General features: G+C 39.4%; 1 protein-coding gene across 1 annotated transcript in view; it reads left to right on the forward strand.

Annotated features, from left to right (window-relative positions):
- Positions 1-11,439: 11,439 nt before the first annotated feature.
- LOC107689171 (plectin-like) overlaps positions 11,440-18,129 on the forward strand; it is an 85,065-nt gene continuing 78,375 nt past the window's right edge. Inside the window, exon 1 of the mRNA XM_016487094.1 lies at positions 11,440-15,617. Within this exon, the coding sequence (XP_016342580.1) occupies positions 11,486-15,617 (4,132 nt within the window). The 5' untranslated portion in view covers positions 11,440-11,485. The remainder of the gene's footprint in view (positions 15,618-18,129) is intronic.

An 18,129-nucleotide genomic window follows, 5' to 3' on the forward strand; every position in this document is an offset into this window, starting at 1 on the left:
GAAACGGGCTTCCATAACAGAGAGATCGGAGTGAAGATGCTGATAATGTCTGACAGTAAAATTATATGTTCATCATATTCCCACATGATTCTTTCTCAGATGATTAAAACATAATTTTCTTCTGGAAAGAACTGCTCAGGTTCTCTAGTGCATCTGAACTTTTAATGAGCGGAGGATGTTTCATAAATCACTTTAACGCATGCTGGCGGGTGTACAGTATGTTACCGACAGATATGCATACTAACGTTTTATTGAGTGTTTATGTATGTGCCCCTTTTTAAGTTGGTAAATAATATGTTGTCGGTTTATGACGTTCAGTTCAGATGCAAATGCACAGGAGTCTCTGTCCGTGTGAGTTTTGCTTTGCTGTTGCTAGGTAACACTGACCTAAGTCCAGCACAGACGGTGTGTTTACCAGCCGACGGCCCGTCTGTGACTCGTGTTGCCATGGCGACCGCAGGCCCGGCTGACCACACCCTGATGTGCTGTAAAAGCGTCCTGCTGACTCACAGCACAAACATGCCGCTCGCTTTCTGCTGCATGCTGCCTTCACAAAGCACTTGTTTTTATATTACCTACATACACTGATAAAATGATTTTGTAGGGAAGTAAATACTACAGAAAAACATGTAATTTCTACATTAAATAATTGAGTTCAGGTGAGAATTAAAAAAAGTAGTAGAATCTATATGTGACCCTGGAGCACAAAAGCAGTCTTAAGTCGCTGGGGTATATTTGAAGCAATAGCCAACAATACATTGTATGGGTCAAAATTATAGATTTTTCTTTTATGCCAAAAATCATTAGGATATTTATGACTGGTTTTGTGGTCCAGGGTCACATATTAGTACTCAGTTTAAGTATGATTAAATTAAAATGTGAATTTTATAAGTATATTTTACTTGGAATTGCTTTTTATGTTTACAAGGATTGTTTAAATAAATATTAAAGTTATGATCCTGTTGTTCCCATCATGCACTGGGGCATGAATAATTAATAAGGTTATAGTTTTCACTCTTGTTGAGTTGCATTTACACTGTTTTATGGACGCTTTTGTTGTTAGGTTTAGTAACTTGCTGTTTTGTGACATCTGGAGCTCATTTTCTACTCAAAACGACCCATTCATACTCTAACACTATCCACTGATTGTTACCGTCTTTGTGTATCGTGTACAATGTATTGAGGTCTCTGTGTTTATTTAGGTAATAACACTATTGATTAGACATATTATCTTAAAAAGGATCGCAAGCTGTGTACTTGTTTACTTACATGTTTGTAAGTGAACCACAAGCCTTTTTTCAGTGCTATATTGTTTGAGCAAAGTTTACAAACTGTGACTGTGTGAAATTGACTTGAGTATTGCGGAGTTAACATAAATCTTATGTTAATGGTTTTTATTCAGTTACTCAAAGTTACTAAAAGAAAATAAGTAGAAATTACTCATCAAACTCTAACTGGCCACTTTAAATGTACTTATTTCCTTTGCTAATTTTACATAACTTAGTTAAGTAGATTTTACTTAATTCCATACTTAACAATAATAAAACATAAAACAAACCATCTTTTTCAGAAGACTTGCAAAAGCATGATTTTTGATTTCACAATGAATGTCACTACAAAATGAGTAACGTGTAGACAGGAATCTGAAGCATTTCAGATGTGTTGTGGTGAAAGACTTGCAGATGTTTTTACTAGTGAAGATGAACCGCACCTCATGTTATTGCAATAGAATCATTTACTTAGCAGTTTAAAGTGTAATGTTTTCTGTGGTTAGCTCATCTCATTGGCCTATCTGTAGTTTTATGTACACTGTCAACTAACAGGATATTTGTTTATCCTGAAAACGTTCTCTGCAGTGATAACTTTATGATGTAGTATAAAAAACAGCGGTTCTCAACTGGTGGGTCGTATCATAAAAAATATATTTTCTTGTAGGTCACTGCGATTAATCAAATTCTATTTTCAATTACAATATAATTTTGGCTTCCAATGATTACGAAAACAATACAATCAAAATAAAACTATTTTGCCACATTCATTTATGCAACGATGATCCCACTTTGTCTTGTCCAAATGTTTCTTTATATGGAAAAAAAAAAAGTTTATATATTGAATAAATGTCTAGTAGTTTCCACTACTACTTTTCTCTATATTTCCACCACTACCAAATTTCTATATTTCAATTTTTTATATTTGTTTTTATTTTTAAAATTCTTTTTTTTTTTTGTATAATTATATTTAAAGTTCAAGGAAAGTAGTTGAAAAGGCAGTTTTTTGAAGTTCAATAAATGCATGATGTTTCCAAAGTCAGTGAGTAATGGTGTGGTAAATGATCAGGATTTCATTATAGAACAACATAATCATGATTTATTTTTTTTTCATATTTAGCAGCCCTAATTTCCAGGTCAGTTCTGACTGGAACAGATGGGGAAAAAAAAACATCGAAAAATAAATGCAAATATTAAAACTGCAAAATATTATCATAAATAGTCAGGATAGTACAATTCACAGATTTTTAATTGGGAGGAGAAAACACTTGCATCCAATCATACTTTAATGTATTCTGATGCAAATTCTGTTACTTGATTAAATATGGGCAATATTAATACAGTATTTGACCCACTATTCATCCCATGTTATGTGCTGGTAAATCACACTTTTGCCTCTTTTATGCATTTTTGTTGTATATGATAAATAATTTTTGTACTGTGTTGGGGTCCAGTAAAACAAATCTGGGTCCTGAAGTAAAAAACAGTTGAGAATCACTGCCAAGAGCAGCTTATAAAATGTAAAGCTTTGCAGAAATGTTCACATTTAGCATTATAAACACCTTAAGAACAGCAATGTGAATAAAGAAGCCCAAAGACAATACTTTGCTTCTCAAGATTCAGTTGAACAGGAACATCTACTATAATCCTCTCATTGAAGACAAAGCAAACCACTTAAACTGACACAAAAGCTTGAGGCAGTAGTAGATCAGGCGTCGGGGTGTGGAGTTGCTATGGGAAGGACACTCATGCTGTAAGGCCTGCTCTCTAATAATGCATATCAACAGCCCAAAACGCTCTTCCCCACCCTGTTATCCCAAACACTGCAGAAGCTAATCCAGCCAGTAGCTGCTTATTAGTTTTATCCTCCAACAGCCTGGTTTTAGTTAATGGTGGAGATCAATTCCTCCTCTTAAAGAACATTTTATTTGGTTGTGCTTCCAAATTAGGCTCTGAAACCCCAAACCAAGAGCCTGCTCTCTCTTTCACAACACATCAATAAACCTCGTCCCATTGATTGCAGGCTAAGTTAGTTGGTGTGGCAGAACAGGCCAGTGTTTGTGTGGAAGTAAGTGTTGCTGGAGCGGGGCAGATGTATGAGACTCTGGGAGAATAGAGGGGGCAGGGCGGGACAGATTTATGGACTCCATGACTTTGTGTGTTTGTGGGTAGAACATGAAAAGAGGCTCTTGTTTCTCCACTGCATTCCCCTGTCATTCTCTGCGACGTGCCCCACTCCGGTCCCTGCGTTACGGGGAATGGGTTTCAGATGGGGTGGTGTTAGTTGTCCACATGGGGAAGACGTGGTGGTCACACAGGCCCGTTCAAACATGCATTATCAGATGAGTCTGGACATGGGCGATATTCTGGGAGATCGATTCTGGTGCAGCAGCAAGAAAGGTAGGTGATGACCGTGATGTAGTGTATGGATGGACATTCACATCATCACAATTAAGGCAAATATGAGTGCTTTCTGTCCTAATGGGCTGACATAAAAAATGATTCTCTTAAGCTTAGGAAAGTTTCACATTTTGTGTAAAAATTGCAAGTTCAATTTGCTTTACTGCGCTTCAGGTGAGCACGTGAGTGTGTAAGTATATTAATAGTGTTTACAAAACATTGAAGGAAGCTGACTCATTTCCAGAGACCGGGTGTGAAACCACCTAGCAACCACACAGAAATGTGTTTAGCAACTACCCAAAACACCCTTGCACCTGGGAAATATGGCTAAAAATAGTATCATATACTGTATATATTTTTTCATACATTATTGATATTTATCACAATATTTGTTTCTTCTTACATGTTTGTAAACAAACAAGTGACGTGACATGAAAGTGACGTGACATGTGGCCAAGTATGGTGACCCATACTCGGAATATTATTGTTAATTTCAGAAGTACATTTTAAAAATGGTAATACATTTCTGTCATAATTTCTTCACGTTAAACCAAACTTTTATTTTGGCACTTTGTCATGAAGTTCTTTGAGTTTCATTGACAGTGAAATAGTCAGGCTGCTATATAGCTGAATCAAATTCATTGCATAATTGATCAATTTTGTTATCAATTTTGCAGCAATTGAATTATATACTGAAGTGAACTTCTTTTTAGAGCTGAATTTGAATTTGTCCCCTATTTGAAGTTTGCATCATCGATTCAGTTATTTTCCTGTTTAATACTGTGAAGCTGCTTTGAAACAGTCTGTATTGTATGAAGCGCTGTAGAAACTATGACATTTGCACACTACTGTGAATTCCCATGCTGGTTTATTCTAGTTTATGATGGAGCTGCTCAACCAACATGATCTTTCTCATGATGCTGGTTGACTAAGTCTTGCTAGTTTGTTGGAGTCAGAATGTGTGCTGCTAACTAACCATCTTTGGTCTTTATTTTGCTGTCATGTGCCAATAATGATGACCATTAAATCTACAGTTCAAGTTGGTCTTGAGGTGTCTATCCGGTCTTTTTCTAATGGATCTTGATCTTTTCCTCTGCCACACTGATCTGACTCTCCCGCTGCACTCCCACAGGGGCTGCTGGGAAATCAGGCCTGTTTCAAATTCCCAACAACCTCAGTTGGGAGTTTTTCCTCTGGAGCTGTTTACTGCTCACAAAGCATTCTTGCGTTTTACTTCCACGCTATCATGTTCCAACTCCAAACCTGGGATTCATTAGTAGAAATGTAACAGAAGATTAGATTAAATAGTTGAAAATGTGGACTATAATAACAGTGAATGAATAGTTTTGGATATCAGGATTGTTTTCTGTGATGACTGGTGAGCTGAAGGTCCGGCACGTTTGCACGCTGAACGTTCGCTGAGGCTCTGGGTGTTGGCCAGACGGTTGACGGTGGGATAATCTGAGACTTTGTGTTTCTTTCCACTTAGGAAATGGACAAGCTGGAGTGATCCATGACTCATGCTGTGGAGAACACAAGGGAGACTTGTCATTTTTGCCACGTTACATAATTTTACTACTTTTCCATAGACACGTGTAGCCCGTGAGAGAAGGGAGCTTCATACGTCAGAGCTGTGTGCCTCACTTAAACGTGAAGAGGTTTTCAAGAAGTACTCACAAACAGTAGTGTTGAGAGTTTCATGAGTCATTCCTAAAACAATGTGGCTCTGTTTGAGAACGTGAGGAAAATGTTTTGGAGAAGATGACTGTTAAGCAGAAATCAAACCTGTATGGTTCGGGTACAAAATGCTGGTTTCTACTTTTACACCTTATACATGCTTTAGGTCTCCAAACTAGTTGTTTGTAGCTGCCAAAATCAGATTAAAGAGAGTTTGTGGCTTATTTTTGGCTAGTTTCGTTAGATTCACTCAACTACCTATGAATGTATTTGTCGTTAACATCACAATTTCTCCTGCAACCCTACAGAACGGTTTGGAGAATAAATGGATAGATCAAGAACTTTTTGGGAGGAAAGCTAATGTGCAACTGAAAAAGTCTATTATAAAATTTGCCAGCTTTTCACAAATATTTATGAGCTTCATTTTGGAAACAACTCTTTGGCTTGGACCAGGTCTGGCAGGAAAAACTCATCATTAACATTTACTGGTTCTTACTCCTGCTCATAGTCCTGTAAGATCATGTCCTCTGGATCATAGAGCGCACAAAGCATTTTTTGGCTTATTTTTTTGAATGCCAATATGCTTATATGCCAATATAATGCCTGTAGAGGAACCTTGTCCATCATGGTTGAATTTTTCAGCATCATCCCATGATTGCTTGAGGTTCAAAGCATAAACCTTGAGTGTTGATTAGCCATGTTTGTTTGCATTGAGATGCTTCAAGCAGATGAGCATGGTCTATTTAAAGTGACGTGACATGTGGCCAAGTATGGTGACCCATACTCGAAATTAGTGCTCTGCATTTATCCATCCAAAGTGTACACACACAGCAGTGACGCTTAGTGAGGCATGAATCACTATCACTGTCACTGTATGCCTCATTTAGCGCTAAATGACTCTGAGATTGGCTGTATAAGTACAACAGGAAATTAAAAGACAGCATGATAAGAAGGGTTTGTTGGAGTTGGTTCAACATTAACACACTTGGGGCATTTTTTCCAAAAGTTGCCGACGATGTTCACTTCCTTAAGATCATATGATAAGCTGAAGAAATATATGAGAAAGTTGTGGCAATTATCGAAATTAGGATCATATTTGTGACCCTGGACCACAAAACCAGTATGAATTCGCTGGGGTATATTTGTAGCAATAGCCAAAAATACATTGTATCGGTCAAAATTATTGATTTTTCTTTTATGCCAAAAATCATTAGGATTATGAAGTTACATTCATACTCAAGTTCTAACGATTAAACTTCAACTTCAGAGTATGCTACAATTAATTTTGGGCCCCATGAAATCCATTTTATTTTCCCTAAATTCTGTTTACTATTTAATTTTTTTCTGCATTCTTTGTTTTATGATTGAATACAAATGTATCATCAAAAATTGTGTCTAATGAAACAAATAAATAAAACTTTAACAACTTAATCATTTTTAAATGTAATTTAATGAAAATGAATTCAATTATATTTGCATTTATTTATTTAGTCCAATAATATGCTGCACAACAGAACTGCATAAATAAAAACATTAACACACTTGGGGCATTTTTTCCAAAAGTTGCCGACGATGTTCACTTCCTTAAGATCATATGATAAGCTGAAGAAATATATGAGAAAGTTGTGGCAATTATCGAAATTAGGATCATATTTGTGACCCTGGACCACAAAACCAGTATGAATTCGCTGGGGTATATTTGTAGCAATAGCCAAAAATACATTGTATCGGTCAAAATTATTGATTTTTCTTTTAAGCCAAAAATCATTAGGACATTAAGTAAAGATCATGTTCCATAAAGATATTTTGTAAATTTCCTACTGTAAATATATCAAAACTTAATTTTTGATTAGTAATATGCATTGCTAAGAACTTAATTTGGACAACTTTAAAGGCGATTTTCTCATTATTTAGATTTTTTTGCACCCTCAGATTCCAGATTTTCAGTAGTTTTCAATAGTTGTATCTCAGCCAAAAGTTGTCCTATCATAACAAACCATACATCAATGGAAAGCTTATTTAGTTAGCTTTCAGATGATGTATAAATCTCAATTTAAAAAAATTGACCCTAATGACTGGTTTTGTGATCCAGGGTCACATTTGAGCTCTCCAGGTGTACCAGAACCCCTTAATTCCTTAATCCATATAATGTTCCTGATCGGCTGGGAACAGAGTGAGATTGGGTTTCCTCTGGTAGTGAACAGGTGCTGGAGGTTAGAGGTGACACTGTGGCCTTCTGACAGGACCATGGTGTCGTATGGGACAGCTGAAGCCCTGTCCCCAACCTTTACAGCACTTAAAGCCTGAACTTTATAATTCTGAATGTTAAAATGGACTGCTTCCTAATGCTTATATTAATTTTTTTTGAGTAAAGGATAATTTAACCCCTTTGATTCTCTATTTTTACTTTTTTAGAGACTAAACGAAAACAAATATCTGTTGACTTTTCAGTGTAAGCAAATATAGGCTATGAAACCATAGTGTGTACTTTAGAGAGGCTGTTAATAGTAGGGGTGTGTTCTGTGTGCTCAGATTGATTTGCATTCCACATCATTATTGCAAATCATATTCAACCCTGTTCATCCAACAGAACTGAAGAGTATTCAATTTAGATTCTTCAGAAGATGAGCTGCATATAAATCCAACACAAACTCCACCACACTTTGTTCTCATTTCCATACGATGCTGACAAAGTGACAAATTCTCACGTGGCACTCATGTGTTTCATGCATCTGCCAGTCATATCTGATTACACTGAGTTTTTGAGTCACAATTTGAATCTTTTTTAGGACTGAAAGTGACTCGGAAAGAGTCATGTGAAAGCTAAAATGAAATCTAATGAGTATGTTAAAAAATAATAATTTCTTTAATTATATTCCAGCTGGCTTGTCTATCTGTTGCCAGGGACACATGCAAATCTGACCTCTGGGGCATGTCGACCTTTGTCAGCGGGCTGAAGGAGGAAGGCACGTGTTTCTGAGCACTAGTGAACACTTTACAGTGGGAAGACAGCCAGATCGTGTCTATTCTGGGCAAACTGGGCACACATACAAAGAGCTGAAACGATCGAAATGGAGAATCGGATTCTTCACTAAATTCGGTTAGGTGACCTCAAACTCATTCTCCAGCCTCACTATCACTTATCTTTTGTTTAATGTTAAATAAAGTGGTTTTCTACACTGAAATGCATTACAGTGTGACTGTAAGTCCCTCTAATGACGCACATAGGAATAATTGAGGAACAAAAGTGAATCACCACTGCTTATTCATTATGAAGAAATTTCACTTCTGGAGGATCTTTTTTTTTATTATCAGTAGAGGTTATGTTTATTGTGATTATGTGTAGTTGCTAACTCTCACTGATTATCTGAAGATGGATTTGAAACGGTCTTCAGCTAGTGAAACCTTTCAAACAAACGCTGGGACTTTTTTTTATGCACCTGGAAACAAGTCTTGAAATGTATACTGTTATAAAATGGAGTACATCTTTTGTTTTACAGCCTCAGTTGTTTATAAAACCATTAAAATCGTTCTGGCTGAGCCCGGTCAGAACCTGACAGACTCAAAAGTGGCTCTTTTATTAGCTTTTGACAAACAGCCAAGACAAAGAGAGAGAGAGAGAGAGAGAGAGAGAGAGAGAGAGAGGGAGATCCCTTATTGCTTTTTCTAGGTTTTCTAGGTCAAGAAAATGTTATTAAAATTAACATTCTAGACATACAGCTAATCATATTTTAAATTATGCAAGTTCAAAAGTTTGGGGTCAGTAAGATTTTTCAGTGTTTTGAAGAAGTCTCTTTTGCTCACCAAGGCTGCATTCATTTGAGCAAAAATACAGTAAAACAGTAATATTGAGAAATACTATTACAATAAAAAAAAGTTTTTATGTGAATATATTTGCAAATGTAATTTAATTCTCAGCATCATTACTCAGTGTCACATGATTTTTCAGAAATCATTTTAATATGCTGATTTGCTGCTCAAGGAATATGATTATTATGTTGAAAACAGTTGTGGTGCTTCATCTTTTTGTGGAAACCTTTTTTTTTAGGATTCTTTGATAAATAGAAAGTCCAAAAGAACATTTATTTGAAATAGGAATCTTTTGTAACATTATTTCTTTACTGTCACTTTTGATCAATTTAATGCATTCTTGTTGAATAAATGTAATATTTTCTTTAAAAAATATATTACTTACCCCCAAACCTTTGAATGGTTGTAAAATTATAATAATCATCACAATAATTAGGAATAATTATAAATTATAATGAAACACATTAAAACATAAATTCTAAACATAAATTAAATTCTACAAAAAAAGTAGCAGCTTAATAGCCGATGTCTTTAATGAATGCAAATAAATAATTTTTTGTCTGGTCCCATACGCACTGCCAACATGCATCTGTGCTGATTATGTCAGGTTGTTCCTGGTTGTGATGTCCCAGCGGCCCAGAAGTTATTTTCATGGCGTTGGAGCGACGTGAAAGAGGATATTTGAGTTTCCCGGAACTGACATACTGTCTGCGTGTTTCCATGGTGAATAAAACAAAAACATTTGTCCGTTTGAGGTACGAAGTGCTGCGTATGGCATATCCTTACCACTCATTCCTAAAAGATACACTCAGAACATTGGTAATTGCTGTGGTCATTAAGAAGTATCTGTTCAGTTTTTCCAGAAGGCATTAGAGACAATCAGTGCAACTCTACCCCTCTCACTTTCTGCTTCATGTATCTGCATCTGTCTGTGTCTATCCCTGCCTTACTCTCGCTCTCAAATCACACACTGCATGCGTTCTTGGTTCCTTCGAAAGGTTAGCAGTAAAGCGCAGTGCTTTATTTAGTAGACTCTCTCATAGGAAACTCAAATTCAGCAGCTATATTGAGATTGAGATATATAGAGCTCTACATGAATTCTTCAACCGTTCTTTCAGTCGGTTGCGTCATGTCACTGTCCTGCCAGCAGTGCTTGTGAAACGTGCTTAGTGTAATGCTGTGTGTGTGTGAGCAGTCTTTTAACATCTTTAAACACCGTAATTAAAGATGTATGGAAATATACAAATGTGTCATTATGCAAAACATTAACCAGCTGCTCATTAGTTTAAAATAAGCTAAACCGTACCATACTGTATGTTTTGTGTTTGCACTTATAATAACATTAACAATGGACATAACATGTTTTTTTCCCCATTGGAGTCCCTTCTGTCTCATGATTTCTTCCTGTGCAGTATCTGCACTGTGATTCATCAGTTAAGTCAGTTATGCGTATTCAAATGTTCTATGTCAACCTTTTTATCTCGTATCCAAAGGACTTGCTCTGAGGAATGTTTTGAGGAATTCAAGTGTCTGTAGGGCAAAAGGAGTGTCCCGTCACATGATATGAAGTGTGTAAACCTTGCTTGCCCAAGGTGGGTGTTAATAACCGTATTTTTCACCTATTGGATGACATACATGAAAGGTGTCTCCTTTTCTCTAACCTAGCTTCTCATTGACCAATCTACTCTCTCTCTCCTTGTGAGATGATCCAACACACCCGGAGGTGTGTAACTTGTGCTTTGCTTAGCTGTGGGTGGTTCCTCCTAGCCCTTTCTGTGAGACATAGGTGTGCTAAACAGGCAAAATTTTTCTCTATTCTTAGAGTTCTATTTTTGCTCGCTGCACTTTTGCTGATTATCTTCGCAAGTGTTTACTTCACAACTGTTGAGAGTCTGCTGACCATGCAGTTTGATTCTAACGGTTTCTTCCTTGCTCGACTGAGGTGGGAGGAGCCGATGGGATCATAGGACTCTCCCTCTTTGTCTCTTTTACACACACCCCCTCTCATTGCAGCTCTGCCAGTCCGGACTACGCTCACTTCCAAGGAAGGCTGAGTAAAGGAGAGCACAGTTTTCCTTTTCTGAGTTTTTCCTTTGCCTCTGAGAAAGTTTGAGAAGAAAGAAGAAACTCTTTTTTTATTAGGAGGGAAGTTAGCTAAACAACAGCGGACAAACGCAGAATAGCAGGTCGTATTTATTTTTAGCGTCTTTTTTGATTGAATTGGTAGCACGTGGCAGCAGGCTCTGCCACAGGACTGAGGTCACTCAGTGATTTGTTCTTTGGCAAAGCTGGTCCTGTTTATTCAGACGCTGAACGACTAAGGAAGCACAATGGTTGCTGGAATGTTAATGCCCCTAGACAACCTGAAGGCCATCTATGAGCATCTGTTTCGGGATGGCGTCATGGTGGCCAAGAAAGACAAGCGGCCTCAGACCAAACACCCTGAGATTCCTGGCGTGGATAACCTGCAGGTGATAAGAGCCATGGGCTCGCTGAAGTCCAGGGGGTATGTGAGGGAGACCTTTGCATGGAGGCATTACTACTGGTACCTCACTAACGAAGGGATTGTCTACTTGCGCGATTACCTGCATTTGCCTCCTGAGATCGTTCCCACGCCGCTGCAGAGAGTACGACGGCCAGCTGCCACTCTGGCCATCGCCCGCAGGGCAGAACAGGTTCAAGTGGTTCAGGGTCCAACGTCTTATGTTCCCAAACCTGGCAGGATGGGTGCAGAAAAGCAAGAGGCTTTACTGGATCGACAGGAGTATCGTCGCAAAATAGCGAGAATGGATGAGGCTGAAATGACTGAATCCAATGAGAGAACACCAAGATTTAGAGGTCGTCCAATGGCTAGTGGTCAGATCAGACCCAGGGAATCCAAAGAGCAGCCCATGCTTTCTGATACTCGCGATTACACCAAAGAGATGGAACCAAGTGTTAGGAGGAAGGTCGCTATGCATTTGGTCTCCCAAATGCCTCCTATTGAAACGCACCACGCCAAGCCAGTTGAACAGGAAAAGATGGTAGAACTCAAGGAATGCACCAAGACGGCATTTGTTCAGAAAACACAAAAGGTTTATGTGAGCCAAGATGTGCCAACCATTTCTTCAAACGTGGGCGCAACAGCAGTGGAATCCTCTTTGTTTTCTGAAGCAGTCAAAGAAAAGCCCAAAAAAGAAGTGTCTATCAAGGTCTCACGTGAAACAACATCCACAGCAGCTGGAGATGGCAAACCGGCTAAGGATGCTCGTCATCCTGCCCCCTTAAAACCGAAGGTGGAGAAAAGACAGAAAACTACTGTGACGAAAAATGTGCAGGATGTGCCTGCTGTTTCATCAGCAGTGGAAACCTCTGTATTTTCGGTCCATACTGAAGCAGTCAAAGAAAAGCCCAAGGAAGAGGTATTTGCCAAGGTCTTCCAGCAAACCACATCCACTGAAACGGCTAAAGATGCTCCTCAACCCACTGCCTCAAAACTGAAGGTGGAGAAAACACAGAAAACTACTGTGGCCAAAAATGTGCAGGAGGCTTCATCAACAGTTGAGGCAACATCAGGCGAATCCTCTGTGTCTGCTGTTCCTACTGAAGCAGCAAAAGAAAAGCCCAAGGAAGAGGTGTTTATTAAGATCTCTAAGAAAACCACATCCACAGTTGCAGATACTAGCAAAATGGCTAAAGATGCTCCTCGACCTACTCCCTCAGAACAGAAGGTGGAGAAAACACAGCAAACCTTGGTGACAAAAAATGTGCCAGCTGTTTCATCAGCAGTGGAGACAACTGCAGTGAAATCCTCTGTCTTTACTGAAGCAGTCAAAGAAAAGCCCAAGGAAGAAGTGTGTGTCAAGGTCTCTCAAATCACGTCCAAAACAGACAAGGATAGCAAATCAGATAAGGATGCTTCTCATCCTATTCCTTTGAAACCAAAAGTGGAGAAAACGCAGAAAACCACAAAGACAAAAAATGTGCAGGATATACCAACTGTGGAGGCAACAGCAGTGCAGTCCACTATATTTCCTGTCACTGCTGAAACAGCTGAAGAAAAGCCCAAGGAAAAAGTGGAAACCACACACAAAGGTGACAGCAAAATATATAAGGATGCTACTTGTCCTACTCTGTCAAAATCAAAGGTGGAGAAAACGCAGCAAGCCCCAGTGACCAAAAATGTGCAGGATGTGGTAACTGTTTCATCAGCAGTGGAGACAACTGCAGTGAAATCCTCTGTCTCTGCTAAAGCAGTCGACGAAAAGCCCAAGGAAGAAATGTGTGTCAGTGTCTCCCAGGAAACCACACCCAAAGGTGATGGCAAAATAGATAAGGATGCTTCTCATATTACTGCATCAAAACCAAAAGCGGAGAAAACACAGAAAACCACAAAAGCCAAAAATGTGCAGGATATACCAACCGTTTTATCAACAGCAGTGCAATCCTCTCAAGGTTCTGTCTCTGCTGAAGCAGTCAAAGAAAAGCCAAAAGAAGACGTCTTTATGAAAGTCTCCCAGGAAATTGTATTCACAGTAACTGATGATAGTAAAATGGCTAAGGATGCTCCTCATCCTACTCCATCAAAACCAAAGGTGGAGGAAACCCAGAAAACTAAAAATATGCAGGATGTGGCAGCTGCTGCTTCTTCAGCAGTAGAGACAACTGCAGCGAAATCCTCTGTCTCTACTGAAGCAGTCAAAGAAAAGCCCAAGGAAGAAGTGTGTGTCAGTGTCTCTCAAGAAACCACATCCAAAGGTGATGGCGAAGAGGATAAGGATGCTCCTCGTCCATCAAAACCAAAAGTGGAAAAAATACAAAAAAACACAAAGACCAAAAATGTGCAGGATATACCAACCATTTTATCAACAGCAGTGCAATCCTCTGCAGTTTCTGTCTCTACTGAAGCAGTCAAAGAAACGACTAAGAAAGATGTGTGTATTAATGTCTCTGTAGAAACCACACCCACAATCGATAGCGAAATGCATAAGGATGCTCCTCATCCTTATCCATCAAAACCAAGAGTGGAGAAAGCACAGAAAACCATGCTGACCAAAAATGTGCAAGAACAACCAATCAAGACAGACGTTATAAATCAGACCTCCATTGCACCGCATGATGTGCCTGCTGTTCATGTCGATGAGACGAAGTCAACTACCTCCATTAGCACCCAGCTGCCTGTCAAATCTCTAGAATCAGCAGCGCCACCTCTCCCTAAGAAAGAAGATTTGTCAAAACACATTGCTGAAAAGAAATCAGAGATTAATCTGCCACTGCAGGTCTCTGTAGAGAAGACAGCATCTAGCACTGTTCAAATGATTGACAAACAACAGAAAGCACTTGGTTCCCAAAAAACAAAGGATGTCCAAGAAGCACCTAAAGATAACAACACTCGTCCTTTGAAAGTTCATGAAAAGGTGGAGATTCCTCGTGCCATTTCTACAGCTGAGGTCAAGGCAGAGGTTAAAGTTCGCAAGCCTGATCTCAGCCCTGAATCTCAGTCCCCGTCTACAGCTGCTGAAGTAAAGATTACCACAGCTGACTCCAGCAAGACTTCAGAAGTCCAAGCGCAAACGCCTAAGAAATTGGAATCTGATACAGATTCTGATACTGTATCACCAATAAAACTGACTGAGGAGCCTGTAGTCACTACAGCTGCAAAAGACGGAGATACAGAGGACGCCTCAAAGCCTTCGAAAGGAAAGAAGAAAAAGAAGAATTCTGCAAACAAAACTTCAGCTGGAAAACAAGTCCCACCGCCTATAGCTGAGACAAAGGTGAAAGAGCTAAAGACCGAGAATGCTGGTCAGGTTGACCTTCTTAAGGTCGAGGGCCCAACAAATGATTCTGCAAAGACATCCCCTGAGGGAATGCACGCTGTGGAGAGCATGCAGCCAACAGCTGTACAGAATGAGGCCCTGGCTCACAAAGGGGAGGTGGAGCCTGCGCAGCCCTTGCCTGAAAAACGGGAGGTTCTGAAAGGAAAAACATCCTCCTCGCAGAGACAGTGGGAAGCACCAGCAGCCTCAGCGTCAGCAGCAGCCTCGGCCCAGCTCAGCCCCCTCCCCGAGCAGGGGGAACCTCCCAGAGTTGCACAACACACGCCTGCTCCTGACACACAGCAGAGCTCAGAGAAGCAGAGCAGGCTTTCGGATAGCAAGGCCCCTGCACAGCCTATCATCACTGACCCTCTTCCTGCCGACGAGAACACCTGCAACGCGCAAGAGCAGTCCGTAGACGACGCCATGCGGAAGAAGATCGTTGTGGTAGAGGAAGTTATTGAAGTGCAACAGATTGCCAGTCCTGTTGCAGACCAAGCTGTTACACCCCCAGTGCCAGAGATCACAGGAGATGAATTGGACTACGATGTCTTGGAAGAACTGGCCATAGAGCGTGGCCTCCTGCAGGGTGCCGTTGAAGAGACTTGCTGGGATCATTCACTCCAAGAGCCCGAGGAGAAATCCTTCCCCAACTTCGTAGAAGGTATGAGTCCTTTTCATGAGTCTTTCTTTAATGTGCTTTGATGTTGGTTGCACTGCTCCGGTTTCCATCCCGTATTTGCTGTGTGGGAGGTTCAAGGTGACTGGTGTGGTGTCGGAATAGTTGTGCTGTTATTAGATGGTTGGGCATGCTTTGCTTGAGAGGCGTGTAACTTTATATGCGTGTTGAGTGAACGGTGCCTGAGCTTTATGTTAAGTGAATTAAGCATTAATAAGTAGGTTTTGCAGAGAAGCTTATACTGCAGTGCCGGCAACTTGTATCAAAAAATGTGGAGCTTTTTTCAAAACATGTTTTGTCTATGCAACAATGTGCATTTATTTATAAGTGCTATTTTTCAGCTTGTCCTGCTTGTCACTGCTGCTTTCCACAAGCACAAATCTGGGTATATTTGTTCCAGTTATTTCGAGAAATTAACCTCTCGCAGTGATTCATGCCACATCCACACCCAACACATCAAATTATGCGTGCAAAGTTTCGCAACCACCCTTTTGCTCTGTAGCATATTGGGACTGGCTAGTGATTCTGTTGCAAGTTTTCATTCTTTTCAGGGGGAATCCCAGACTGCCGGTAATGAGCAGTTAAGCAGCACTGTGTTTCTGACAATACAACAATGTTTGGAGTCAGCTCTCCACTCCCTGCTGCCAAACACAAACCACAACTATAGTTTTTCAGTTCTCTGAATAGAAAAAAGAGCTCCTCTAAAAATCAATGCTGTGCTTAGAGGACCCTGTGTGCCACTTCTGCAGGAAGCACGTGTGTTTGGTTATTTCCTCTGGTTTGTTACCCCTTGTCTCTGGTTTCCAGTGGTCAACAATTAGCTGGAGACTTCTGCTTTGTCACTTTGTTTATTATGTAATAGGACATACCAAAGATACAGCTGTCCATCCCAAATTCCACCATTGTCTTCCTCCCCTAGTGCAACAGAGATCTCTGGAATGTGTGTTGCAGTTGCTTTTGTTGTTTTTATAGCTGTGCATTTCAGTTTATGCTGGTATAAATGCAAAGACATTTAAAGAAACTACTGGAACAATCTACTATTTGTAGAGTTAGTGAATCTGGGTATATGCATTAAGAAATGACAGCAAGTAGTTAAAGAGTTTGCACAATCTAATGGGTGTGTTCAGTAGGTGTATCCAAAAACAATTAGCCTTTTGTTTAAAGGTTTTGTGAGTCACTTCATCATGGCAGGTCTTTTGAGAAGCCACATTTCCCATATTCCAACCAAATGCAACTGGATTTGAAGAGGAAAAAGAATTTATACAATATTATGCTCAGACTAACTAACTTGAGTCAGATGTGCTTGAGGTTTCATCTCTGTAATTTTCTGCTGCCCCCTACTGTATCTCTACAGATCTGTCTCTCTGCATCACCTTCAGCAGATCTTTTCAATAGAAGCTCAGTCATGTGGTGTTAAGTGAAATTTCAGCCTGCGGCTAGGACGGAAATTATTTTTTGTACCTAGTAGCTTTTTGTTCTTCTGTAATGGCTTAGAAGCGATGCTTTATTCATTAGTACTCCTTGATTAATACATTGGACTTGTATGAGCAGAAGTTTGAGATCTCCTTTGGCACTGTTCTCTGTTCAAGCAGCAGTGTGTTGTGCAAGTGTGTGTTTCTGTCCGCCTCCACCATAAATTCTTGCATGTTTGTGATGTTGTGACAGGTGCTTTCTGATGTTCTCAATGCCACATGATTGTGGTGCAGTTCATGAGTCATGCAGTCAGTTCAGAGGAGCCAAATTAATCTGACCTTTAAGAAGTCTTATCGGACACATTCTAGCAGTGTCTGGTGCTGTGACTCCTATAACTGGCCCTTCACCTCTTGTGAATGGAGACCTTTTGTAGAGATGGGTCTATATTCTTGATATAGATTAAATTCAGGCTAGTTGTCATACTTTTGACTCAAGTGAAATTTTCTCAGAGTATAGGGTTATATTTGAAAGTCAGTTTCTGTTTAGACAGAATTTTTTTTTCATGCTCACAATTTCATTGTTCACTTCTTACCTAGCTTTTTTTAAAAGTATGATATTGGATTTTTTGTACACATAATGCTTAAAGTTTTAACATCCTAAAACCTGGTTAACATGCAACACATGATATCGCTGGCTAAGGAATCCACACATTCTTATTAATCTTGTTTACATTTATAAATATTAATTCTTAATTCTTAATGTATCAGAATGTAAAAATATGTTACTCTTAATGTAAAAAGTGTATTAGAAATAGCATAGACCTGTACAAAAACCTTTTTTACAGCTTTTTTCCAGTTGTGCAATTGTACTTTTGACTCTCAATATTATAGTTATTATTATACCACGAATAGTTTCATCGTGTGACAACTAGCCCCGGTCTCCCCTACATCTTCTTTCTTGTTTAATATTTATGAGGTGTCAATGGATGGGCTACTCTAACACCTGGTAGGATTATGACCTTATAGCTGTCAGCTAATGTTGACATGCATGCATGTATAAAACGGGTTGCTCTGTCTTTACTGGT

This window comes from Sinocyclocheilus anshuiensis, unplaced genomic scaffold (assembly GCF_001515605.1).
Source record: "Sinocyclocheilus anshuiensis isolate Anshui unplaced genomic scaffold, SAMN03320099.WGS_v1.1 scaffold737, whole genome shotgun sequence".
Taxonomy (NCBI): domain Eukaryota; kingdom Metazoa; phylum Chordata; class Actinopteri; order Cypriniformes; family Cyprinidae; genus Sinocyclocheilus; species Sinocyclocheilus anshuiensis.